Below are 26155 nucleotides of genomic sequence, written 5' to 3'. Positions count from 1 at the left end.
CTAAAATGCTGTATCTGTATCTACTAGAGTATTATTTTTACTTTACTACTGTACTTAAGTACTAAAATGCTGTATCTGTATCTACTAGAGTATTTATTTTCTATCTCTCCAAAACAGTTCAATTTGCAAAACATTTGATTGACAAGCTATTTACTACTGTCAAAAAGAGACCGTTGCCACACCAATCTGTACAGTTATTCATCACAAAGAGGAAGACTCAACTCAACTCAACTCAACTTTATTTATAGAGCACTTTAAAAACAACAACAGCTGCAACAAAGTGCTGTACATAGCACATTATAAGATAAGAAACAAAATACTAGAAACAATGACAAATTAAAATGTAGGTATCAATAAAAAGTTTCAGATAAATCTAAGAACTAAGTAAAGTAAAAGTAAAAACAAAATAAAATAAAAACAGAAATAAAATAAATAAAAATAAATAAAAAAAATAAAAAATAATTAATTAATAAATAAAACAAGAACAAAGTCTTAAGTTGGGTTAAAAGCCAAGGAATAAAAATGAGTCTTTAGCCTGGTTTTAAACGTGGACAGTGACGGGGCTTGTCTGACATATAGTGGTAGGCCATTCCACAGTTTAGGAGCCGCAATTGAAAAAGCTCTATCCCCTCTAAGCTTGCGTTTTGACCTCGGCACCTCCAGGAGCAGCTGATCAGCTGACCTAAGGTACCGAGCGGGGGCGTGGGGGCAGAGCAGCTCAGTGAGGTAAGGCGGAGCGAGTCCATTTAAAGATTTAAAAACAAATAAAAGAATCTTAAAATGAACTCTAAAATGCACAGGCAGCCAGTGGAGGGAGGTCAGAATGGGAGTAATGTGCTCTCTCTTGCGTGAACCTGTTAAAAGTCGGGCAGCGGCATTTTGCACTAACTGAAGGCGTTTAAGGGAGGACTGATTGACCCCAAAATATAGTGCATTACAGTAATCCAGCCGGGATGTAATGAAGGCATGGATTACTGTTTCAAAGTGCTCATGTGTGAGAACTGACTTTTACCATGCCCAAACCTGTTGCAGAAATTTGACTCATCCACGTACTAGCTAACCTGACAGAGAGCACCCAAGTAACATGCACATGTGTGGCCTGTATATACAGCTATACTGCAAAATAAAAAATTATTTCTAAAAAGGTTGGTAAATAATTCACCCATGCAGATAAAATGGTTCAAATACAGTATACTTTAGGTTTTGTAATTACATTTATATGAAACATTTTCCACCATTTGGAAAAAGTAAGGGTCCTCAACTAAGTCATTATTCTGAGATATTACGTCATACATCATCATCATCATTATCATCATCAATAGAATCTCATAATTATGACCTAGTATCTCATAATTATGACTTAGCATCTTCTAATTATGACTTAGTATATCATAATAATGACTTAATATCTTAGAATAATGATTTATTATCTCATTATAATGACTTTTTTTACAAGTATTTTATATGAATGACTTACATGCTCATAATTTTGACTTAGTTTCGAATTATATTGATTTAGTATTTGATAATTATGACACCATCATATAATAATGACTTAACATCTTATAATAATGACTTACTATCTCATAATTATGACTTCGCATTTTATAATAATGACTTACTATTTCATAATTTTAATTTCCCTGAGGGAACCCTCCCAAAGGAATCAATAAAGATCTATCTATCTATCTATCTATCTAATTATGATATAGCATCTCATAATAATGACTTAGTATCTTATAATTATGACTTACTATCTCATAAGTATGACTTAATAATTAAGAGGACCCTTTTTGGGAGGCTTTAATACATTTAAAATATGATGACAGTTATTTTTTAGGCCATGTTGGCTTAAATTCTGTTGTATTATTGATATGCTGGATATCGTTTGTTGGAATCTGGCAACCCTGCATGCCTGCATGTGTATGTGTGTGAGTGTGGAGAGGAGAGGAGGGAGACTGATTTCAGTAGAGGCAGGCAGGCAGGCAGGCGCTCCTCTGGTCCTCTAGGTTAGCTGAGCTGGATTTAACTTCATATTAAACTATTTATCTAACTAAATCATTAAATTAAGTTTTCAGCTTGGATCTATTTTTCTTTAAATCATTTTGTCTCACGGTTTGCGCGGATGAAGACATCTTTTCTAACGTAAATTGAATGTAATTTGCCTCAGCTGGACGGTTAACGCGCTGCGGATTCGACCTTGGTTTTCCTTATTTGCACTGTATGGAAATCTGCCGGGAAAATAGAAAATACTGAGAAAAACAACCGGACAGTTAATAAATCACGCTGCCGTAGAGCGGCCCGAGCACACACGCATTTATACAGGGAGCGAGACCGTGCTGGGCAGCTTGGCCGCGGCGGAGGGATCCAGCGAGTAACGGCCGTTACAACGAATTCATCAGCAGGTAACGTTTAAACTGTGGATGCTAACGCTATTTAACCTGGATAAAATAATGTTTTTCTGCCTTAAAAATACGTGAAAATCCGGTTTTCTGGGCCAGAGTCGGCCTATAAATGTCTGTGTACTAAAGCTTAGTCTTTTATACTACAAATATTGCCATTTGGTACGTATATCAGTACGTTAGCTAACAGGGTAGCTAGAAATATGCTTAGCTTAGCTAAGGAATTTTCTATAAAGGTTAACCTAGTAAACTAGCTAAAGCCACCTATTACATAGCCACACAGCCATAATAGCTTTTTCACATTATTGTTTGATGCTCATTGTTTATTTCTGCTCAGTTTTTACAGTCATATACATGTTACGTTACATGCTATTCAAATCCTGCCTTTTTTATCATAGCAAATGGACAGGTGTTCCAAATGGCTGTGTTCCAAATTGCACACTTCCACACTTATTACTTTACACCCTATTCTAATTAATGCAAATTTATTTCATTCAAAATTTTTGTCCAATTTTCTCCCCAATTTAGACGCCCAATTACCCAATCCACTCATTAGGACTTTTCTATTATCAGGAGGAAAACTAGCACATGCCTCCTCTAATACATGTGAAGTCAGCCACCATGCAGCATTGCCAAATAGCATCACAGCACTTGGAGGAAAGGTTACGATACATCAGGTCACAGACGCCTTGTACTGATCAGCATCACCCTTTGGAGTGATGTGGGGAGAGAGAGTGCCATCTACCCACCCAGAGAGAGCAAGGTGCAATTGTGCTCTCTCAGGGCTCCGGCAGCTGATGGCAAGCTACATAAACAGGATTCGAACCAATGATTAATGCATTTTTTGTGTAAATCCTGTGTAAAAAGGACTTGTGGTGTAATGAAACATAATAATGAGTAAAACCATTGTCAAGTAGTCCATCTCTATTCTCCCCCTGCATTCCAAAATACATTGCTTTTAGCCGATGCTCCCAGCAGGCTTACAACAATGCTAGTGATTGGGGCATAGAGTTGTCCTGGCAAAGAAATCATTATTTTCACACCATTAACAAGCTCAAACTGAAAATGCATGATTCAAGCTTAAAATATCTCTTAATATATTCATGCATTTTCATGGAATTTTGCATTCATTTTGTTCCCCTATCTTACTTATTCATCCATACGCGTCAGTCATGACTTCAGGCTGGTAGCGTCCAGAGAACTTCCTCAAGGTACTGAGTGTATAAACATTGTATGTACGTAACTACTTGTGGTACTAGTTATGGTAGTGCACTGTTTGGGACACAGCCAATGTCTGCCCTGCCCTTCCCAAATAGACCCAAGTTAGACAGAATTTGCTCTAAATGCAGCAAGACGGAAAGTCTGTGCTGATTAACTAGGTTACATCGTAGTTGTTAGCTGTCTGCCTACACAGTATACATAAGATAACATACTGTCCCACTCACTACAGTGTTAAAATAAATCTACCAAAAGAGTAAATTGTTAATTTAACAATGTATATTGTAATATAATATCTCTGGTGAAAATCCAACTTAACACCAAGATGGTGAATAAACACATCACCATTGTTCTACAACTATATATAATTTACCCACAAACACATAAGCACACACAAAATTAAAACAAGCAAAACAACATAATACCACACAAAACCGGAGCCTCTGAGCCAGAATACTCTGTGGGAAGTTGAATTTTAACTCTAAGAAATAGCACGCTACCTGTACCTTTTTGGATGTTTAAACACTCAGGGTTGTTAAGATACATGCCAGGGAGTCAACAAATGTTAACACTCCAACACAATTGCTGTGTTATATCAGCACATTGTCCATGTAAACAGAAAGATGAAAGAAAACATATTGTATTTGCTAGCTATATAGAAATATAATGTATAAGTGAACTTGTTGCATCACTTTTTTTCTGCACTTAGGCATCTCAGTAGTTTCCCATGTAGTCCCTTGATCTTTCTGCCTCAGGATATGCTATGGTGGACAGATTTGCTCACAGCCTTCTTTCTGTCAACACAGTATGGAGCTCTTTGACCAGTGGCTGTGGAGACAGGAGTACTGGCTTCCTCCAGGCATCACTTGGAGAGAAATGGCCCAGATGGAGGACTCACCGCTCCCCAGAGATTTGCTCATCTCCCTGCCGCTAGCTTTGGGATTTATTGCACTGCGCTGCGCTTTTGAGAGGTAACAGCTCTTTTTAAATGGCCTGAAGGGATATTCATGTTGAGGAAAATTGAGTTCAGTTAACCCTTTATTCTCTTTGACTTCTCTGGATCATAAAACTATTCAGTAAGTGCATGCAAAGCAATACAAACTGGCTAAATTGTTCATGGGTTTTGCCTGCGGGGAACAAAAACAGAACATTGGTGGTTCTACCGAGTGGAAAAGGTTAAATCTTTGCCAGAAAAGATGGTTTTGCAAAAGATTAAAGCTACACAATTAACAGCAATAGAATAGTAACACAGGGTGAGCTTAGAAAAAAGCCAAATACTGGCTGATTTTCTCTGTGTACATTTCAAGTCACATGTAATACACTATGGCTTTCTGTGGTCTCAAGATGGCTTTACTTTAATGTAGGACTGTTAAAAGCTGTGTGGCATGTTTTTGCACACTCTGCAAAATATATTTAGCAGAAACACCAGGGTGTGTAAACCACTTAAGCAAGTGCCAAACCAGAAAAGCAGCTTGACATGGCTTTAGACAGGTGTGTTATTAATACTTCATTACATATTGGCAGAATTATTATTATCTGGCAGTACATTTGCTTGCTAGCTCCAAACAAACAATAAAAACAATTTTCAAATCAAAACTTCATCCAGTCATTCTGTGAATCCCAGTGGTGTAGATTTTTGTTCAGCTCCCATCACACAGGAGTGCAGATGTGGACCATCTGAGTAGATTGCCCTGAGGACCACTTTAAAAACCATGTTTGGCATGTACCTGTATGTGCATGCATGTGTGGACGTGACTTTCTGTTGCTGTGGCAGCTGATTGCTAAAGTAACTGAAGGAAACAGAGGTGTCCACTGTTAAATGTGTTCCTATCACCCATGTTTGATCTCAACTCATCTTTCCATGACATGATAAAAAAATATATGTTGCCCACAATAACGCTATACTATGATTCTGCAATACTCGATATGTTGCAAAACAAGTCTCTGTGTATGCATTTGTGTTACTGAAGAGGATAAAATACTTCTAAATGGTGTTTGACAATCAGTATTGTTCATGTTCACCCTATTCATTTATCATGTGAAGTAATTAAGTATTAACTTTAGTTACTATAAGTCATATTGGGGGCAGGAGAGGGAGTCTTAGGAAATTGCGCCTGTCTTTTAATGAAACTATTCATATTTTATGCTACGTATCGATCAGATATGATATGTGGGTTTACAGACAGGGTCTAAGACGTTAAGACAGTGATCTTCAAACCAGTATTTATAGCACCTATAAACCTATAAACGGCAACTATAGAGTGGTGCCGATTTTTGTTCAGCTCCCACCACACAGGAGTTCAGATGTGGACCATATAAGCAGATTGCCCCAAGGACCATTTTGAGAAACATGTAAGGCACTGGTGGGATGGGTAGGAGAATAAAAATCAGTTCTTTGCAGTTTACTAGGTGTCTGGAGGATTAATAACTCCCAAGGTTTAATACCCAGAGAGTGCACATGCTGTGTATGTGTCAGCATTTTAATTAGTGTTTTAAACCTTAGCTATAATAATACTAATAAACATGCATATTATAGAGCATTGTTCATTGAAGTAACACTTCATTTTCATATTTTATTCAGTTAAAAGCTGAATAGTAATCCTGTATTTGAATGGGTTTATTTTTATAGTACTTTATATTGTATTATTTATCAAGGCACTTGTAGTAAGCTTATGATCTGTACACATTTCAGTGTAGTATTTCTGATATTGTACATGGGTATTTTGTTACCATAATAAATCAGTCCCTTTGTTTGGCTTTGGCCATTAGCCTTATGGTGCAGTGTAACAGCAGCCGTTCTCTTTGTGGTGAGCAGCTGCGGGTCGTGTGATTCTGGCAGAGCTCAGGAGAGTACAGGGGCAGAGAGACAGAGAGTGTCAGGGAAGAGGGAGGGGACACTGAATCAACAAACAGCAGCAGGCAGGCGTACAGTAAGTGTGGGTGTGTGTGTGTTGCTGTGCGTTTGTGTATGTGCATGCATGTGTGGAGGACATGACTCTCTGTTGCTGTGGCAGCTGATTGCTATAGTAACTTGAGAGAACAGAGGTGTCGATTGTTAAATTTGTCCCATTCACCCATGTTTGATCTCATCTCATCTTTCCAGGATCTAATTAATGGCTCACACACACACATGCGTGCACATGCACACGTACACATGTACATAGGTGCAGAATCACAATACTGTGATTCTCAATATATCGCAATGCAATTCTCTACGGTACTTCAAGGCATCTGTGTTACTGAAGAGGATAAAATACTCCTAAATAAGTAAATACCAGAAATTATGTATTTATTGTTGTTGGTTAAGTTATGCAAATTTCCACAATTAATATTCTTGACTGCAGGTTTACCCTATTCACCCCATCACGTGGACTAAGGAAACAGTAACTTTATTGGGGGCGAATGTATGAGAGTTTAGAGCTCCTAATCAATGCGATATATCGTAATATCAATATTTTGTCCCACCTCTACAATTCAAAATTATCAATATCAAAATTGTAATATCTAAAAATGAATCACTTGACCCTCCTAAAAAGTCACTGTGTTGCCAATACAGTAGGATTCAAACAGATTGAATAAATAATGCTTGACTTATAGGTATCAAACCTATATTCATTACATCAATATATGGGAATGGCCAATGTTGCATCACTGGATCCGTGGGAAAACGTGAGCATTATTGGATCTGATACCTGGCACACAGTTTTCGCTAGTAAAACCACTGAAGCATGTCCAGGCAGGAACCACTGTTGTACTAATAAGCCCTAGGGCATAACACTCACCTATAATCCTGTAATTTGCTCTGGTTAAAATCATGCCTGTGTACCTGTCAGAATCTGACTCCCTTCAGGTACACGTGCATAACACAGCACAATAAGCATAAGAGATTAACCTTCTCTTATAAATAGGGTTAATGTACAGTTACAGTAGATACAGGAAACAGAAAACTGGTTTATTTTCTTTTTCTTTTGCATAATGGATGACAAATCCCTGCTTCAACTGATTTCACACTGTGTTGTTAACAACCCTGAATACCATCTTGGTGCATCTTTAAATTCCTACTGTTGCATCTTACTTCTCAAGAAAAGCAGCTTACTTTTTAACGCCTGTGTTAATAATATGTTAAGATATACACAGCCTGCGTAAGCAATGAGCAGTACACTCCTGACGCCTCCCAGAAGCACAGCTTGGTCTATAGAGAATAGGAGTAGAGACACATGTGCCATCCAGCATGTTCAGCAAAACAGAATGAAATAAATTGAAATCAAGACCATTTAAAAAATATGTGATTTAATAATGGCATTCTATATACACAATTTTTTAAATATGCTTAAATCAATTATGCAATCAAATGACAAGGGACACAAAAAATACAGCATGCTTATTTATACTTACACCATACAGTTAGTGTCTGTGAACCAGGCCTGATGAGTCTAAATATACTTGTGCTCAGAAGATCCAGCTGTTATTGTTCCAGCAGTAGCCCAAAAAGAACAAATAGTTAGAAGCCTATGTTCTGTGTGTGATGTTTTCTCTTCTCTGTTGTTTAGGACTGTGGCCGTTCCTCTAAGCAGACTCCTAGGAGTAAAAGACAGAATACGCTTATCAGCCTCACCTGCTCCAAGCCTTGAGGCCTTTTACACCAAACACCACAGACATCCTGCACAGGTGAACTCTGGGGAAACGCAACCCGCACACAAACACAAAAGACGAATTGTGTGAAGTCCCGAGTGGCTCTTAGAATTTTGCATAACTTCTTCCTGGAAAATATCTGTGTCCCCTTAGAAACAACTATGGAGAGATGTTGTGTTCCTCCACCACTTTCACTGAGCTGCGTGTAGTTAACCACAGTTCATCATAGAGCCATGTGACTCAAAGAAACAACTTAAACAAACTGGGTGACTTGAGTATCTGGTACATGTTTTTCTAGTGCAGATTCATGTTCTATCTCCAGGATTCAAGTTTCATCCTACTGTTGTATAAATAGAAAATTGACTGCACATATTGAGGGTGGTGGGGTTTAGAATCATGAAATCCATCTGTCCTTGTTGACCCAGAGTGATGTGCTGGTAAACTGGGGATTATTCATGTTACACATGTACAAATGGACTATTGGCACTGGGGCTGTGTAATACGTAATCTGACCAAAGACAAATGTTTTTAATGACGTGATGTGAGCACCCTGGCCAAACACAGATCCAGACAAGTGTTTCTTTAGTGTTTTGGTAAATCCAGATACCATATATATGAATATAATGCAACAAAAAGTTAAACAGACTATTACAGTTGTGTTTAATGTATTGCCATGGATGGCTGTATATGAATGTTTCCATATTGTGTGTTTGACATTTTCTATCACTCCTTAACTTTAAATTTTAAATTCACATCATTTCTCAGTCATACTCCACTAGATTAGCTGAGCCCAGGCTATTCAGTGTCACAGAGTTGTCACACTAGATCTACATAATATTGGTTAAAAAACATGTTTTGTCACAGTGTATGATGTGCAAATCACAGGATCAACACAAGTACATAATACTTCCTCTCTCCTGACTGTCCATGTGTCTGAGCTCTGGATATTTCCTCTTCACTGTATAATTGTTTCACTGTTTATGACAGTCTACACAAGAACAAGTCTGCCTGCTCCCCAGACTGTATTTCTGATAGCAATCAACCAACAAGCCACAAAAAACCCAATGAATGATATACAATGTTTATACTCATTAAACATGTCAAACATTTGCCAAACATGTTCATTTTCTGTTTTAAAGGCAAAGACTTACAGCACAGCAACTGAACCTTCCATTTCTGCTTTATATGTCTTGTTCAGAGTGAGGTCAGCAGTTTGACGAAACAAAGTGGCCTAACCCAAAAGCAAGTGGAGGTCTGGTTCCGTCATCGTAGAAACCAGGACAGGCCCAGTAACACAAAGAAGTTCTGCGAGGCAAGGTGAGTTTACTGTTAAATACGGAAAAACATTAAATAACAGGGTCATTAAAGCAAAAGTTTTGTGTAAAAAAACATTTATTCACACTGATTTTTAGCTCAACTGCATTAAAGATCAAATTTGTGCATTAACATGACTAATACTATTGATGCTTAGTACAATTTGCTAGGTTTTAATGACAAGTCTAACAGTGTGAGAAAGTCCCTAAGCGTATATGCTGCATATGCTGCACTATTGCTACAGATACTACAGATTAATTCACATTCTTAACATCACGTTCATGAAAGGATATTGTTGTATATGGTAAATCCAGATCATGCCTGCTGATATGGTCCGGTGACTTTATATTTTGTCCAAGTCTAACTCTAACATGCTTTTAATTTTGTTTTAAAGCTGGAGGTTTGTCTTCTACCTAATAGCATTCATTGCTGGACTTGCATCTCTTATCAGTGTAAGTATTTTAAACCAGTGTTTAAAGCAATCTGATTGTGTGTTAGTTCAAGCAGAACAGTCTACGTAATTTTTCACACCCCTGCTTTAAAGAGCATTGAGGTGGTAAATCGTTTGATTGACTTACGTATGCAAATTCTGACACTGAGATTTTATCTAAAAATAAAATATGTGGTATGTTTTGTGCAGCATTTCTGCTATATACGTTTTATACGTTTAGGGAAGACTAAACTGTGGACATGGGGAAATGTAAAATTAACAAGTAAGGTTTTTCAACCTTTTTTGTTAAATTTACATTTGCCAAATGCCTACAGTTTAGTCTTCCCTTAGCGTATAAAACATATATAGCAGAAATGCTGCAGAATTTTGCACTGAACCCTTTTTATTTTATTTTCAGTGTACAAATAGTTACATTTTGGTTGTGTTCAACTGTAAATATTTTGCGTATTTTATGAGAGGGGGATGTGTGGGCCTGGCACAGCTACTGAAAAAAATCCCTTTAATGTGTGTTATAATTTAAGGCAGCAATTTGTACAATGCTAACTTTTAACTGTAACCTTTTGTGAATTAGCACTATTAGCTTAATAACACTTAGGATGACAAGACTACTGTCTATTGTAATTGTTTCTGAATAGGATTCATTGTATATTTAACCTTTTCCTGTAAAGACACACCCTATTGCCTTTCACAGTTTTGTAATTTCTTTGTTTTTACACACCTACACACAGTCATTTTTTGTTTCTTTTTATCATTCTGATTACCTGCTCTCATATTCATTTCCTTGTACATTTGGACTAAAACACGGAAGCCTATTTGTTGTCTGACCATATTCTTCTTCATTTTCTTCCTCATAGACACCTTGGTTTCAGGACCAGAAGGAGTGCTGGAGAGGATATCCTTTACAGGTGCGCTCCCGAACCTGTCACCAGATACAATCACACACAACTACATAGTTCATATACATAAAGAATGAGAAAGACTATGACTTTGAATATGAAGTAATTTGCAAGTCAATCAAAAGAGCTGATTGTTGAAATAGTCATCGGCCAGGAAAACACCTGCATCGAGTTATGCAATGCAAGCCTCATTTATTATTCAGTTTGTGATAGATATTTAAAATGCACCTTCCTGTGAAAGACAGTTAAGTCAGCAAAAATGAAAATGAAATTATTTTCTGAGATTGATGTTGCTAAATACAATCCACAATACTGAGAATGAGACTCAGTGAACCTAAAATGTTTTAGTTAGGGGCCCCAGAGACACAGCTACCAGTAAGCACTCTCCTCAAAGTACGTTTTGTCCAAGATTTAGTAATCATTTGGCAAGCCGTCAATCTTGCAGCATGCAGCTTAATTTAGGGCATTTCAGTGTGTTTTTGCCATCGTAACAACAGGAAAAGTACACATTGCGCAGCTTAAAACATGCAAAAACTAAGAACTAATTCTCTTAATTAATCATGGGCGTGTTTTGGGCTTAATGTGCAATAAAGCTTACAGGAGAGAGAAAAAACCTTGTAAACTTTCAATGGAAGTCAATGTAAAAAGAGTTTATTTGAGGTCATTTTAAAGGGTTTCTATTGGTCCGTTCATCAAGAAATTTTGGCACAGTGTAAAAGACACTTTGTCTGTTCAAATTATAGAGTAAACTAAAAATCGTAAAAAATGGAGATAAGTGTTTTTAATAGGACAGCGACGATATCAGTTGCCATTCTCTTTACACACCTGGTGCGCTCTGACTAGGTGGATTGCTATTTTAACTGCGCAGCTACTTGAACCTGCAGAGGAAATTGACTTTCTCATTCACGCTGTTAAGGTGCACGAGCAGATCATTTACAGGAACAGCAGGAATCCACCAAAGATCCGAAAGTTGAGAAAAAATGGCAGACACCATACATATTGAACAGCCAATAACAATGATCAAATAATTCCAAAATCAGCGCCTTAAAATGTCCAAATACATCATGGTTTTGCACCAGCACACCATTCCTGACTGTAAAGAGTTTAGAATAATGGTGGGTGTTTTGCAATTGGAAGGGACAATAGATGATTTCATATTCCTGCAGTAATCCACAAAAAAGGACTGCTTAAACAGAGTTTAAACACATAACTCAATCTGTAATAGTGTTATCATCAACCGGTATGTATGTGAATCTATCTGTTGCATTCTAATGCGGCTTAGCCCTATCTAGATATAGTACTGATACCCAAGATGGCATGAATATTGCTTATGTGGGGTATTTTCCAGCACAAGCTGACGTCTTCACAAGCTAAAGATTACGTTGTACAGATTGATAAGATCTCACGCACCCATATGTGGGACACATGTGCACACCTGAACACACCTACATTCATGTGAACAATGCTTCTGAGTGAAAGAACACACTTTTGATTTTGATTAGTAATACAGTCTTTCATAAGATTTAACCCGCATTTTGTGTTAATATTGCTGAAACTACTACATGAGAGATGCTTATGTAATCTTTGTGTTTGTTCCTTTTCAGCCAATCGCAAAAGTGCACTACTGGTATTACATGATAGAGCTGGGCTTCTATTGGTCCCTACTGCTTTGTGTCTCTGTGGATGTCAAGAGAAAAGTAAGCTGTCCAACAGTAAATTGCTTTTCCATAAAAAAGGTTGATTATTTGAAATGTACAAGTTTAGATGAGCAGCAGTTACAGCCTTCATTGTACTGTACCGTGACGTTTTACGTGACAGTGCCGCGAGACAGTGTCACGTGCACCCCCTAGTGGTGCAGGCCAGTTACTGCAGTGGCATGCTGTGTCACGGGACAGTGTACTGTGCTGTAACGTTTTACGTGACAGTGCCGCGAGACAGTGTCACGTGCACCCCCTAGTGGTGCAGGCCAGTTACTGCAGTGGCATACTTTACATAGCAGTTAGACAGAGACAATGTGTTGCCGTGTTGCTTCTGCTGGTGCTTTGCAAAAGCGGCAATCTTCTTCTGATATAATTTCATCAGAGCACGTAAACTCAAAGCTTTGAGACCCTGCCATCCTGCAGACATTGCCTGCTGTGGCGTTCCAGTCACAACGGACATGCGCCACTAGAGGACTTTTAAGATAAAAGCATGTCTGCCGTTTCTGGCACATGACAGCATTAATTAATCAGAGAGCATGTAATAATAGTATTTTTTTTTATGAACTGACACACTTATATATGTATCATGTATATTTACATGTAAACTCACATGTGCTACATCATTATGTCATTGTCATAAGTTTATAAGATATTATTAAGTTATTATTTTAGAAAAAAAAAAATCAGAGCATGTAATACATCCGAATGAAATGTACAGGACAATTATTATTACATTATTAAAATTGTATAACACCCATTGCAGAATAAAAATGGTTAATATAAAGTATTTGTTATCATTCTACTGCAAAATTAATGCTCTCTATTTCTTTATTTACACGTAGCACCGTCACATCCATGTAAAGTATGCCACTGCAGTAACTGGCGTGCACCACTAGGGGGTGCACGTGACACTGTCTCGCGGCACTGTCATGTAAAACGTCACAGCACAGTACACTGTCCTGTGACACAGCATGCCACTGCAGTAACTGGCCTGCACCACTAGGGGGTGCACGTGACACTGTCTCGCGGCACTGTCATGTAAAACGTCACAGCACAGTACACTGTCCTGTGACACAGCATGCCACTGCAGTAACTGGCGTGCACCACTAGGGGGTGCACGTGACACTGTCTCGCGGCACTGTCATGTAAAACGTCACAGCACAGTACACTGTCCTGTGACACAGCATGCCACTGCAGTAACTGGCCTGCACCACTAGGGGGTGCACGTGACACTGTCTCGCGGCACTGTCACGTAAAACGTCACGGTACAGTACAATGAAGGCTGTAACCCCCTCTCGTTTAGATTGTATTATATTTATACTGTTTGAAAATACATTAATTCATTTCATGACAGAATGTGACATTATATATAATACAATTTACCAACTGAATTTTACCCTTTATTTAAAATTAATGCACAATGAAATGTGTTTAATTCTAGGATTTCAAAGAACAGATAATTCACCACATTGCGACTATATTCCTGCTTGGGTTCTCATACTGTGCAAACTACGTCCGCATCGGCACTCTCGTATTACTTGTTCATGACTCTTCTGACTTCCTGCTGGAGGTACGTCTTTATTAGTTGCTTATGAACTCAAAAATTACCATTCAGATTGCTCTGTTGGAATGTTTAATTATTACCTAATGTATTCACTGTTCCTCACTTTTAACAGTCTGCGAAGATGTTCAACTATGCAGGCTGGAAAAAGACCTGTGACTCGCTGTTTGTGGTTTTTGCTGCAGTGTTTCTGGTGACGCGCCTGGTTGTGTTCCCCAGCAAGTAAGACCTCCATCATACCAGCTTTCACTGGAAATCAATTCTCATTTGTTAATAATCTAACCCTGTAAACAGCAAGTACCTGTATATGGTTCCACCCTTAAATTTCTTTCGTAAATATATTGGTCAAAGACATATAACACTTTAAACAGGCTTATTTTAAAATCATTACTATACCAGTATTTTGCGCTTGTTCTCTAATAAAATTCTGATTTTAGGCTTTATTTAAATTAATTTTAAATTAATACATTTTTAAGAACAGGCACCATGTCATTGTACCAGAATAAATAATACATACTTTACTGTAAATAATTAGCCTTAAAATGAACAGCTGAATATTAAGATTGTAATTTAAGCTCTTTGATGTTAATGCCAGATGTCAGAATGTAATTAGTAATACATTAGTAATGTTGCTTCCTGTATGGACTTACTTTATTGATTGTAGAGAAAGTTCTATAGTTCTGATAACAAGTTACATTGTCACCAGGGTTTTAGTGGTTTGTGTTTAATGTTGTTTTATTATTTTCTTATACTGATCATTTGCTACTTTTATGTTTTAGGATAATCTACACTACGCTGATCTTGTCAATGGAGGTTTTTCAGCCTTTCATGGGATACTACTTTTTCAACGCTCTGCTGTTAGTGCTGCAAGCCCTGCACATCTTCTGGGCCTGGCTCATACTGCGCATGGTCTACAAGTTCCTCTTCCTGGGAAAGGTAGATCTGTCTGGAAGAATTTCTCTGTGTTTCAAAGAGCCAGACAGCTGACTTTCACCAGTTTGCCTTAGAGCAGGATATTTTTACTTATTCTAAAATGATAAAATTGTAAATCTGAATCGGCTCGACTTATTACATTAGTGCCATCGACTGCAGTAGAAGCTTCTCCCTTGGCCTGTTTTTATGAAATCGAGAACAATGTTATTAGAAATCAATATGGAGACACTATAATAAGAATTAGGGGGGCAAATAATTTGGGAGGCAAAACATTCTCTTTCTCTGTGCTGGAAAGATAACCTCTACACATTTAATGGATTTTTTGGACGAAAGTGCCAGTAACAGAAATTAATTTAGGATTTGTGAGCTCTTGAAATAATTAACCCTGACTTACATTAACTTGTAATTGTCTAGAATACTTTATGAGCCAAACACGTACTGATATGTGTTATATTCTGTTAGGCATAGGTTAGGGCTAAATATTTTGAATACTTATACAACATCACAAACAAAGGCCTGGTTAAAGGCCTGCATGGTTAAACCTAAAAAACAGTTATATCATAAATTCATTCCAGGCTTTCACATCATCACAACTCACAGCAGAGCACATAGCACTATTGTCTACAGAGATACTGTGGATTGCCACATGAAGCCAATTTCAGAGTACTTGTATGTGCTGTACTTTCCTAGGTACCAATATAGTTTGTTAATAAGAAAAATGCTCAGTGCAAAACCTGGAGTAAGTTAACCCGATACACTCATTTTGTTTTACAGCTGAAGCATTAGTAGTTGGTAACTACAGGGAAAGCAATGTATTTTCTGAGTTACACCAGTAAGGATAGAAATAGCACACAGGTTTCAGTGCAACTAGGCCACAATGATTAAAACATATAGTTTTATGTAGGTCAGAAAGCTACAGAAAATGTAGCTTAGGGGTGTAAGCTCCCTGGATGTGTAAAAAGTGGGGCAGGACAGATGTATGAGCATTGCAGCTGAAGTGGACATAAACACTGGTAAAATGTAAATATACATCAGGTTTGGGGCATTGAGTCTGCAAAAGCTTCGTCTGAGTTTGAGACAGATGAGTTAAATGGCAAAAAGCAAAGGGGGTTTCGGTTTGTATTGCATTTGAACAGAAGTTACATGTCCATATGTCCATTTATCACTATTAAATGGAGTGAAAGACTACAGCAGCAGTAAAACTGTAGTGTGTTTGTTTGGAGCCTGCTCTCCTATTAGAGAGCGGATGACTAAAAGTAAGGTCTCCGCTTAAATACATGCGGGAAATATTGAGGGCAGCAAAAATTATGTGTGACATGTTTTTTATCATATGATAACGTCACTATCGTAACAGGTCTAGCTCTGTGTCATTTTTGTTTAAATTATTGCCATACATTTTTACTTCAAAACACAAAGAAAGTCTAATTTGATCGCTGATGCTACATTACCCTGACCTTTTACCCTCTCACCTGCAGCTGGACAAGGACGAACGCAGTGATGATGAAACTGAAGCAGAGGAGGAGGCCGAGGACGAAGGAGAAGAAGAGGAAGAGGACCAGACATCCTGGAAGAAGAGAAAAGTTGTCCTGGATTCTAAACTGGCTATGATGACCTCTAGCTGTGTTTTAAACAACTTGACCAGTCAGAGAGCTAGTGTGTGCAGCAGAATGCCCAAATCTAGATAGGTTTAGTTTCACTAAAACCCTAAGAAAAGAGTGGGGTTACTGTTACTGCTAGAGCCATAATTACAATCTACACAATAAAGTGTTTTAGCTAAAGTTAGTTGCATTTTATGGTTGCATGACATGTTGCAGCCAAGTAACATAAAACAGGTATGGATGACTTGCTAACAGAACAATGTGAAACACACATAAATACACATGCACTGGTGTCTGGACCATTTTAAATATAATTTATTAACACCTAGACAGAAAAGAATGCTATTTGAGAGCCTTCATGAAAATGTTTCCTTTGTACATAGTATCCTTCTGCTGCTCTTGTGACTATCTGTGTGTTTTATTTTAAATGTATTATAAAAAAATATATATGAACTGAATTTTCGAGTGAGCCTCCTCACTGGATCAAAACCACAGCACTGCTGTCTTTTGTGAACTTTATTGTTTTAAATAGGGGTTTGATGATTGTTATAAACTTGAAGACAAATTGGGTTTTTTTCCAGACAGGGAAGTCAATTACTGTTTAATATTGCACTTCAAATATTGCACTTGGTACTTCCTCATTACCAATATGTAACTAATTGATAAATGATAAAATGATCAGGATGTATCATCAGATATTAATGAAACATGCTGAGTGAAAGCACTGGCAGCTCTTGTCAGCAGGGATTCGGTCAGTACATTCCTATTTTAAGTGTTTAGTCCGTCCCGGAGTTTTGTCCTCTGTCTCCTCCTGCTGCTCCTTCCCCAACACTTATTCCACCCCAGAGGTTGCCAGCACTTACAGGGAGCGCAGCACAGCGAAGGAGCTAGCAGAGCTGGTTTAGTTAAACCTCAGCTGCTACACAGCTTAAAAAGCCTCAGCATGTCTCAAAAAAGCTCAGTGACCAAAGCAGGAATATAACAAGAGTGAATATTGGCAGTGAGTTTGAAAGTTGGAGACTTACAGCTCAAAAAGACTACAAGACTGACCGAGAGCTGCTAATTTTCTCCTGAACAGGTAACTTAAGCTAACTAAGCTGTCTAGCATGCTAGCCAGTGTAGCGTTGTCGACAGCAGGGCTAGCAACAGAAATTTATTTTTTCTTCGGTTTGCGTGATTTAGATGACATCTTGGTTGACAGTGCATGTAAAACACATTCAGACAGTCGTAGACACTATCCTTAGTGAATTCGAGCGAGTAGATGGTCAAATACAAATTCTGTGGCAGGAGGCCAAAAAACACCACTACTCCATTCCGCTCGCCAACCGGAACTCCCCCTGCACAGGTAAGCTAACTGGCTAGCTCACATGTGTCAAACACAAGGCCCGCGGGCCAAATGTGGCCCGCCACGTCTTTTTATGTGGCCCGCGAGAGCTTGTAAGATCTTAGTGTCTATAATAAATAAGTCAGAAGCGTTCTTTGACCAAAAAATACATTTCCCACAATGCTTGTCGATTGTATTACCCGCAAAGTTACGGCTTACTGCCACTACACGGCAGTGTAGTCATTGATGTGGAAACCCTGCCGGAGGGAAGGCGTAACTTCGCGGGTGGATTTGAGACATATAAATGTTTATCCCATAATGTCCAGAAAAAGAGAAGTTGATGCAGACGGACGGCTGTGCTTCAAGGCGAAAGACCGGTATGCCTTTTGTGTTACGAAGAGTGTTACTGACCAAAATAAACGCTTTTTAGGAGAGATATAAGTTCTGTGTAAATATTTATAAGACAATAGCTGACAAAATCTGTTTTAATGACGTTAATAAACATCACTGGGACAGCGCTAGTCGCAGTTTCACCGCAGCAAAGTACGAGGACGTGAATAACTTATCTAACCAGCCTTTACTAATTTCTGCCCTCAATAACCCTTTCAATAACCTCCAATAGCCTTTAATAGTCTTCAGTAGCCTTCAACAGTCTAACCTTGCAGCCGTGGTGTGTCCACTAAACTCCGTAGTTATAAACATCCTGAGGTTAGCAGCGCGATAACTGACCTGTTTATAATGTAATCCCAGCAGTGACTCATGCTCTAAACGGCTGCTGTTAGCTGATTGGGCTGAAAGATGAACTGTAGAGAGCTGTATTATTCGGTTACAAAAATCTTTATTTCATACACAGAAGAACTTAAAATTTTTAAAAACGCTCCAGACTGGCTGAGCTGAGCCCTGTAGCCCGTGGCTGGGCTGTAGCTCTGACTCAGTAAAGACTGCGGACTTGTGGTGCTGCTGCTGCAGCTCCCACTAGTGGTTGGATGAGGAACTGCTAAATCTGAGGAAATGCTATGTTCTTAACAGCTCACAATTTTTGATTTTATATTTATTAAGCCTTATTTCAGTTAATAATTTCAAGTTAATATAACTTGATGTCATTTCTATTCACTTGAATAGTTTGGTTCTTGATTGATGGAGTTTTTGGATTTCATGACATGACAAATTAAAAGGATTTATGTTAATAGAGCAACAAGCAAAATTTTTTCCATGCAACTGTAATATTTGATTGAATAAATAATATATTGAGAGTTATTTAACATTAAGGAGTAATTACATTCATTTACATATATTACATTTGGTTACATTTTATTACATTTATAAGTTACATCTGGCCCTCGGAGGACAGCCAATATGCCAATGTGGCCCTCGGCCAAAATGAGTTTGACACCCCTGGGCTAGCTGATTCAGTCAGGTAATTTCGCGGAGCTCGTGCGGTCGGGCACATTGCGGAGCTCACGCGGTCGGGTACATCGCGGAGTTCCTACAGAATGTACCTTTAAAAATTGAGCTTAATCCCTGTCCAGGAAGTTGGTTAATAGTGTATCAGTTTTAACACCACACATTTGACAATACCTGTTACATTTCCAAAATAAACTTGATCTCAAAGCAGGTGAACACAAGAACAAGGAAAATAAAAATAATAATTATATAATTTAATAAATGTAATAATTATAATAAATATATCATTGTTATTATGTATATTATTAGGATATATAATAATATTATATATTATAATTAGGGCTGTCAACGCACTCTGTCACTTTGGAATCAGTAACGTGTTACAATTTTTTTTTAACGCAAGTTAATTGAGGCACCAAGTTTGACCCCTACTTCCGCTGTAATCTGCCCCTCCCCCGCCCAAGGCACTTATTTGAGCTTTATTTCTCTCTTTCTATTTCTCTCTCTCTCACATGCACGCGCACGCACACACCCGCACTTTCCTGCCCTGCACCTCATCCCTAAGATTTTTATTCTCATTTAATAAACTCAAATTCAGAAATCCTCACAACCAAGCTGAGACATTTACAATCCAGTTTATCATGCATTCTTTATTCCAGCACCCTACGTTGATTTTTATCTCCCCTCAAACATACAAGTATATACTATTATTTTAATAATATAACGTTACAGTAAATACATTTCTTACATTTATTTTTTAAATTACATTTAAATATCCTCTATAAAAAATGCATCTGAAGAAAAACAAATGCGACTAATCGCAGAATTTTGTTGTGATTATTTGGATAATTTTTTTAATCGATTGACACCACTAATTATAATTATTTTTATTTAACTCCAACCCACACGGGGATCGAACCCGGGCCGTCGCGCCTAACTTGAGTGATAGAGAGGGTGAGAATGACAAACAAACCTCCCCTGGTGGGGTGGGGAGAAACCCATTTATGAAAAAAAGTAAGTCAGTGGCCACTAGGAAAGATGTAACTTTTGTGTAACATAAGAAATTGTATATTTTTAAGTAGGTAACATTAGATCCCCAATTTAGGGGTTAATAAGTTAATATTCACTTAAAATAACTAAGTTACCTAAACAAAGTGAGAGCACATTGTTACTGAATAGATTCTACATGTTACACTCTGTTATATTGGGTGAAATTAAAGATGCGTCTGTGTTTCTAAAAGACCACTTATAAATGGTGGGTTTCTTTGATTTTACCTCTGAATATAATCAAGAGAAAGATGGATGGACACAAGCCATCAAACCAAACTGAACTGCTTGAATATTTGCACCAGGAGTGGCATAAAGTTATCTAAAAGCAGTGTGTAAGACTGGTGGCGGAGAACATGCATTAAAAACCTTTATTCCACCAAATATTGGTTTCTGCACTCTTAAACTTTATAAATATGAAGTTGTTTTCTTTGCATTATTTGAGGTCTGAAAACTTCTTCGCCATGTATATCGATATTGTGGCGCCCTCTTGTGGACTACCTGTAAATGACATACTTTCCGCGACAGGGTTCCATGTCTCTGTGGCGCAATCGGTTAGCGCGTTCGGCTGTTAACCGAAAGGTTGGTGGTTCGAGCCCACCCAGGGACGCGTCCATTTTTTATTTTTATTTTTATTGATGGTCTGAAAGCTTTGCATCTTTTTGTTATTCACCATGTATATTATTGTATTATATATTGTATATTGTGGCACCCTCTCGTGGTCACTAATATATGACTACCTGTATATGATCTTTAAAAGCCATACTTTCCGCTACTGGTTCTCATGTCTCTGTGGCGCAATCGGTTAGCGCGTTCGGCTGTTAACCGAAAGGTTGGTGGTTCGAGCCCACCCAGGGACGAAATGTAATTTTATTTTTTAGGCTTTTAATCTCCAATAAATCTCGCCTTTTCTTTTTCAGTACCACACAACCACAACTCGCGCCGTCGCTTTCCCAGTAAAAACAGTGAGAAAAACAAATGATTTATATTACTTTACCCGATATTCCATTATCCAGACACTGGATGGCGCTAGATGTAAAAAAACAAAAAAAACAAACTGACATTATGATCCATAACAAATCATTTCTTTACACTTTTCACATTGAAGGCTATACTTACAGCGGTTCAAATTCAAAGTTCTACATTTATTTAGCTGATATGTTTTTATAAATATACATATTTAAATGTACATCAAAAAAGTAACCTATAAATAAAAAAAAAGATTATATTAAACTTGTTTCCCAATATGTATATGACCAGTGATTTTTTAAAATCTTTTTTTTAAATTTAAGTTTTTCAACTCCAGTGAATAACCAAAAAATGGTACCAAATCCAGTTAACTTAAATGGTTAAAAAGGAAAAAGTAAAAACTAAAAATTGAAACAAAAAAGTGCTTTTAGGAAATACGTCACTGGTTAAATATTTTCAGCTGGTTTAATATGATAGAAATAAACTGAGCTTTGGAAATAGACTTAAAAACATTCCAATTCACAAAGACTTTGAGTAGTAAAGCAGTTCTGGAAGAGAAAAAGACACAAAACAGCAATGCCTTTAGCCCAGCTTTATATATGTCTGCACTTTATTTAAACATTTATTCTACATTCATTTAATTATGTCCGAATTTATGTATTTAAAAACTATATTAAATTTCTTCGTGCATTTATTATGTCAACATTTTACATTTATTATTATTTTAACATTTCTACATTAATTAATTTATTTATTTTAACATTTATTTTTGTATTTTTGTATGTTTATTTCAAAATTACTACATTTATTTAATTATTTCAAATTTTAATGTATTTCAAAATTTCTACATTTTTATTTTTTTTATTTCTTCATGTATGTATTTATTTAATGTCATTTTTCGTCATCAATAGAAAATGAATGAATTAAAGAAATAAGTAAAAAACACTGAATGGGAAGGTGTGTCCAAACTTTTGAAGTGTTTAAGCTCCTCTCCAGGGCGGCAGGGGGCAGCAGAAGCTCTGCAGCGGCTGAGCGGAGAATAGCGTAGCGCAGAGAGAGCCACGGTCTTTTCCGCCGAGGCCGAGCAGCAGCGGGGTGGGTGAGATTTTCACTCCCTTAAAACACGAGAAATATCGGTGTTTTAGCGAGTTCCTGGCCGCGGTTCAGTTGTGTATAGAGTAATAACGTGTTTAGGTGTCGGTGTAGTGTGGTACCGTGTGCGGGTCTCGGGGTTTGGTGGAGTTTTGAGCGACTGAAAGCTGAAGTGAAGCGAGCGCTCTGCCTCTTCGGGTTAGTTAGCCTAGCCTAGTTTAGCTTAGCCTAGCTAACAGCGCCATGTGTTAGCAGCGTGCGGGCAGTGAACGCGCTAGATACCTGGGTATTTGTGTTTAATCCAACATTTGGCAGCCTTTGTAGTTTAATCGGCAACTGTTGGATACTATTACAAGATATTAGGGATGCTATAAGCCCGTAACTTAACGTTAAATAACGGAGTTAATTGGTTAGCTAGCTAGTCACTGAGATTAAAATTAAGTTAACGATAGTTAAACGTAGCTCTACAAATGTAAGAAAAATATTAATCTATAGCATATTTAGTTATATATATATTTTAGAGAAAATCAAATATTTTAATGGAGCTGTTAACTTTATCACTTAACAGCTTCAAGAACCACTGCTTTATAATAAACCTTGTCATCTAACTGAATTTTACTAATGTTGCTCAAAAATAAAATCTTTTAAGGATCCTTGTGATTAAAAGTGGTTACTTGCTTGATGCCAACATCTTAATATAGAGGGTTAATCGCTTACTAACTTTAGTGCTAAAGGCTGCTTTTTCTCACACGTACACAGGAGAACATCAGAAAGCTTTAATATAAGTTTTACTTAAAATTGTGGGATGCAATTATGATTAGTGCTGAAGGAGTTATCTGTGTAAATATAGCACACAAAGTAAGGGTATTTGTTATTTTTTTTGGTTGTAAAAATACTATTTAGTAATAGATCTTATGCTGTTGTAAAGATTGTTAATTTGCTTTTTAAATGGGGCTACATTTGTAACGAACATGCATATGTGGGATGAGCTGTAGAGCTGAGTATGTGCTAAGGTCAAATTTGGTCAAATTTTCTCTGCCATTTCCAAATAGCTTATTCTCTTTTGCTATTGACACTTGTTATTAAGTATCTGGTATCCCCAGGAGCCCCTTGTGAGCTTCTTACTAAACTAAGTAGTGGGATTATTTAAAATATTTACAAATTGAAGGTAAAGTTCCATATAACAGGGGATGTCAGACTGGTCGTTAACCAAACAAGTTTTTTGGCAATGATTGAAGATTTGCCAAATTTTACATGGGCACAACTTGCATGCTCAGCTCTGCTGCTCATCCCCCCAAATGTTGCTCTGTTTAAAATAAAAATTGTCCAAAAATATCCACGAAGCACTCATTAAATACTTTTTTTTTGCTATGTTTTTTTTATGTGTATTTATATACATGTTTATTATTATTTATGTTGGGGTAGCTAAGTTAAATAATTACAGCACATTGTTATTAAGCACTTAATTTAGTGTTTTCTTTTGGGCTTTTAAGTATATGCAGCCTGTAGGACAGAAGTCAGGTGTATATATACTTTTTTTTTTAATTCTGTTCAATGGTTAATTGTGTGTTTGACTTCTCTCAGCAGCAAAATGCAGATCTTCGTGAAAACGTTGACCGGGAAAACCATCACCCTCGAGGTGGAGCCCAGCGACACCATCGAGAATGTGAAGGCCAAGATTCAGGACAAGGAAGGTAAAAGAAGCTTAAATTACTGTAAACAATTTAAAACCTCTTAACTATACCATATAATTGGCAACATAATCAAATAAAAGAAAGCTAATCAGTTGTTTAACCCAAAAGAGCCCATGGTCACGTGTCACAGACCCTTTAAAATATATGTAACGTTTTTCAGCACTCTGACAAAATGGCTCCTTTTAACTGAGTTTTTGAAATGCTTTAGTTAGTAGAAGTTATGAAAGTTGTCATTTGATACGTCAGGGTTTTAACCGTAAAATATTGACTCATTAAGTGCCCACAATAAGAAAACATGTTTGAGCTGCTGAATTAATCTGATTCAGTTTTGAATTTGGCATCAATATTCAGATATTGCTTGGTTTGTATAATTTGATACACCTCAAGTGTGTGTGTGTGTGTGTGTGTGTGTGTTAAACTGACATGCATACATCAGTTGGTTAAAGCTGGTGTTGCACAGCATGACTTGGCCTGATTTAACCCTGATTTCCAGTTGTGCAGAGTCTGCTACTTGGCTCTAGTCCAGACTCTTGTGCAGTCAGAGCTCACAGTCGGTGTTAAAGTTGTGTAATGTATGATGGGCTGAGGACCATTTTGGGTGGAATGTTAGCCCTACTGGAGTTGCTACTGCTGCTCCATTTGTAGCTACCTAGTGTTTTTGCTCCTACAGCTGGTTCTGTAATGTGTAGTCTCATATCTCCCAACCAATCACTACCCAACACTGTATTTACTGGTTTTGCTTATTTTGCAAATGTCTTGATCTCAAATTTAAACCAGTTGCATTTAGACATGCTATTGATTTATTTTTTTTGCATATTAATATATTGAATAGCATTAAATTAATGTGGTCTTGGTCCTTTCTTCAGGCATTCCCCCCGACCAGCAGCGTCTGATTTTCGCTGGCAAACAGTTGGAGGATGGCCGCACTCTGTCAGATTACAACATTCAGAAAGGTGGGTGACCTTTTATAATAATTCTAATAGGATCATTCTAACAGTTAACACACATTTAATTAATAAAAACCTTCTAATGTATCAGTCTGTGCTATCATGCACTTGTACCGAATATTCTGTACTATGATAAATACATTTAAATATAGTACAATTGAATTCTGGCAGCTCTTAAATTGCATTATGTTAAATAGATGAATTATTTTACTTCCATTAAAAGTTAGGTGTTCTTCTTGTGTAAAGTTAAAACACTTATTTTTGTAATTTTAATGCTGCTGTTGACACCTAAATATTGCCTAAGGTCAATAGCAGTATCTAAATCTTTACTTTTTTTTTTTCCTCTCTCTTTAGAGTCCACTCTTCACCTGGTGCTGCGTCTGAGAGGAGGTATCATTGAGCCTTCCCTCAGGCAGCTGGCTCAGAAATACAACTGTGAGAAGATGATCTGCCGCAAGTAAGTTTCTTCATGAATACACATCACGTATGCTTCAAAATCAATGAAGGAGATGGAGGCTGTGCCTGCAGTCACTACTGATTACCCAGAGTGATGTGCTGTAGTGTGAGAACTGCTGTTTTGGGTTTTCATCTTTTTGTTTTTTCCATAGCAGTTATTTCAGTTCATCATATAGCAGCTACTGTTTAGAAGGTTAACAGTTGTGTTGTTTATGAATTGTTGTATTTAAAATATAATTAACTGGTTATTAGTCAAAAGTAGTCTCTTTACAGGGTTATGTTTCTTGTGTAAAGACCAGAATTTGACTGGATTTTAATATATATATTTTTTCTGTCTGTAGGTGTTACGCCCGTCTTCACCCCAGAGCGGTCAATTGCCGTAAGAAGAAGTGCGGACACACCAACAACCTGCGCCCCAAGAAGAAGCTGAAGTAAACTGTAGCACTAAAATGCGCTTCAAGAGCTTGTTTATTCAAGGGTGTTTGAAAATAAAAAGTTAAAAAGAACGACACATTCT

The 26155-nt window shown here is 37.4% G+C and overlaps 2 protein-coding genes and 2 non-coding genes across 10 annotated transcripts; all 4 read left to right on the top strand.

The window, feature by feature from the left end:
• Window positions 1–1949: 1949 nt before the first annotated feature.
• Window positions 1950–17163, top strand: cers4b (ceramide synthase 4b). Of its 3 annotated transcripts, none has more exons than XM_007235953.4 (11): window positions 1950–2405; window positions 4427–4591; window positions 8171–8288; window positions 9451–9569; window positions 9961–10018; window positions 10872–10922; window positions 12518–12610; window positions 14055–14183; window positions 14290–14396; window positions 14954–15110; window positions 16583–17163. In XM_007235953.4, exons 2-11 carry the CDS (start codon window positions 4428–4430, stop codon window positions 16790–16792), a joined length of 1206 nt encoding a protein of 401 aa, XP_007236015.3. In that variant the 5' UTR covers window positions 1950–2405; window position 4427; the 3' UTR covers window positions 16793–17163. The 3 variants fall into 3 exon arrangements, with proteins under 3 accessions (XP_007236015.3, XP_022534558.2, XP_022534559.2); XM_022678837.2 differs by having other exon boundaries at window positions 4376–4591; XM_022678838.2 differs by lacking the exon at window positions 1950–2405 and adding an exon at window positions 2429–2564.
• A 401-nt stretch (window positions 17164–17564) lies between these two features.
• uba52 (ubiquitin A-52 residue ribosomal protein fusion product 1) lies at window positions 17565–26144 on the top strand. Of its 5 annotated transcripts, none has more exons than XM_022678836.2 (5): window positions 17565–17783; window positions 24126–24235; window positions 25102–25188; window positions 25537–25639; window positions 25980–26144. In XM_022678836.2, exons 2-5 carry the CDS (start codon window positions 24133–24135, stop codon window positions 26071–26073), a joined length of 387 nt encoding a protein of 128 aa, XP_022534557.1. In that variant the 5' UTR covers window positions 17565–17783; window positions 24126–24132; the 3' UTR covers window positions 26074–26144. The 5 variants fall into 5 exon arrangements, with proteins under 5 accessions (XP_022534557.1, XP_022534554.1, XP_022534553.1 ...); XM_022678833.2 differs by lacking the exon at window positions 17565–17783 and adding an exon at window positions 22441–22544 and having other exon boundaries at window positions 24129–24235; XM_022678832.2 differs by lacking the exon at window positions 17565–17783 and adding an exon at window positions 22455–22544.
• Window positions 21017–21090, top strand: trnan-guu (transfer RNA asparagine (anticodon GUU)). The gene has a single exon. It is a non-coding gene; the product is annotated as a tRNA-Asn (tRNA).
• Window positions 21267–21340, top strand: trnan-guu (transfer RNA asparagine (anticodon GUU)). The gene has a single exon. It is a non-coding gene; the product is annotated as a tRNA-Asn (tRNA).
• Window positions 26145–26155: the final 11 nt, after the last annotated feature.

This window comes from Astyanax mexicanus, chromosome 4, assembly GCF_023375975.1.
Source record: "Astyanax mexicanus isolate ESR-SI-001 chromosome 4, AstMex3_surface, whole genome shotgun sequence".
In the NCBI taxonomy this organism is placed as follows: Eukaryota; Metazoa; Chordata; class Actinopteri; order Characiformes; family Acestrorhamphidae; genus Astyanax; species Astyanax mexicanus.
This window is presented reverse-complemented; position numbering and strand designations above follow the sequence as displayed.

Excerpts from the sequence above, each read along its gene's own strand:
- cers4b (XM_007235953.4), top strand. The coding sequence starts at position 4,428 with ATGGAGCTCTTTGACCAGTGGCTGTGGAGACAGGAGTACTGGCTTCCT. Across the intron at positions 10,923-12,517 it reads GGAGAGGATATCCTTTACAG|CCAATCGCAAAAGTGCACTA; the intron begins GTGCGCTCCCGA and ends GTTCCTTTTCAG. Across the intron at positions 14,184-14,289 it reads CTTCTGACTTCCTGCTGGAG|TCTGCGAAGATGTTCAACTA; the intron begins GTACGTCTTTAT and ends CACTTTTAACAG.
- uba52 (XM_022678836.2), top strand. The coding sequence starts at position 24,133 with ATGCAGATCTTCGTGAAAACGTTGACCGGGAAAACCATCACCCTCGAG. Across the intron at positions 24,236-25,101 it reads CAAGATTCAGGACAAGGAAG|GCATTCCCCCCGACCAGCAG; the intron begins GTAAAAGAAGCT and ends TCCTTTCTTCAG. Across the intron at positions 25,189-25,536 it reads AGATTACAACATTCAGAAAG|AGTCCACTCTTCACCTGGTG; the intron begins GTGGGTGACCTT and ends CTCTCTCTTTAG.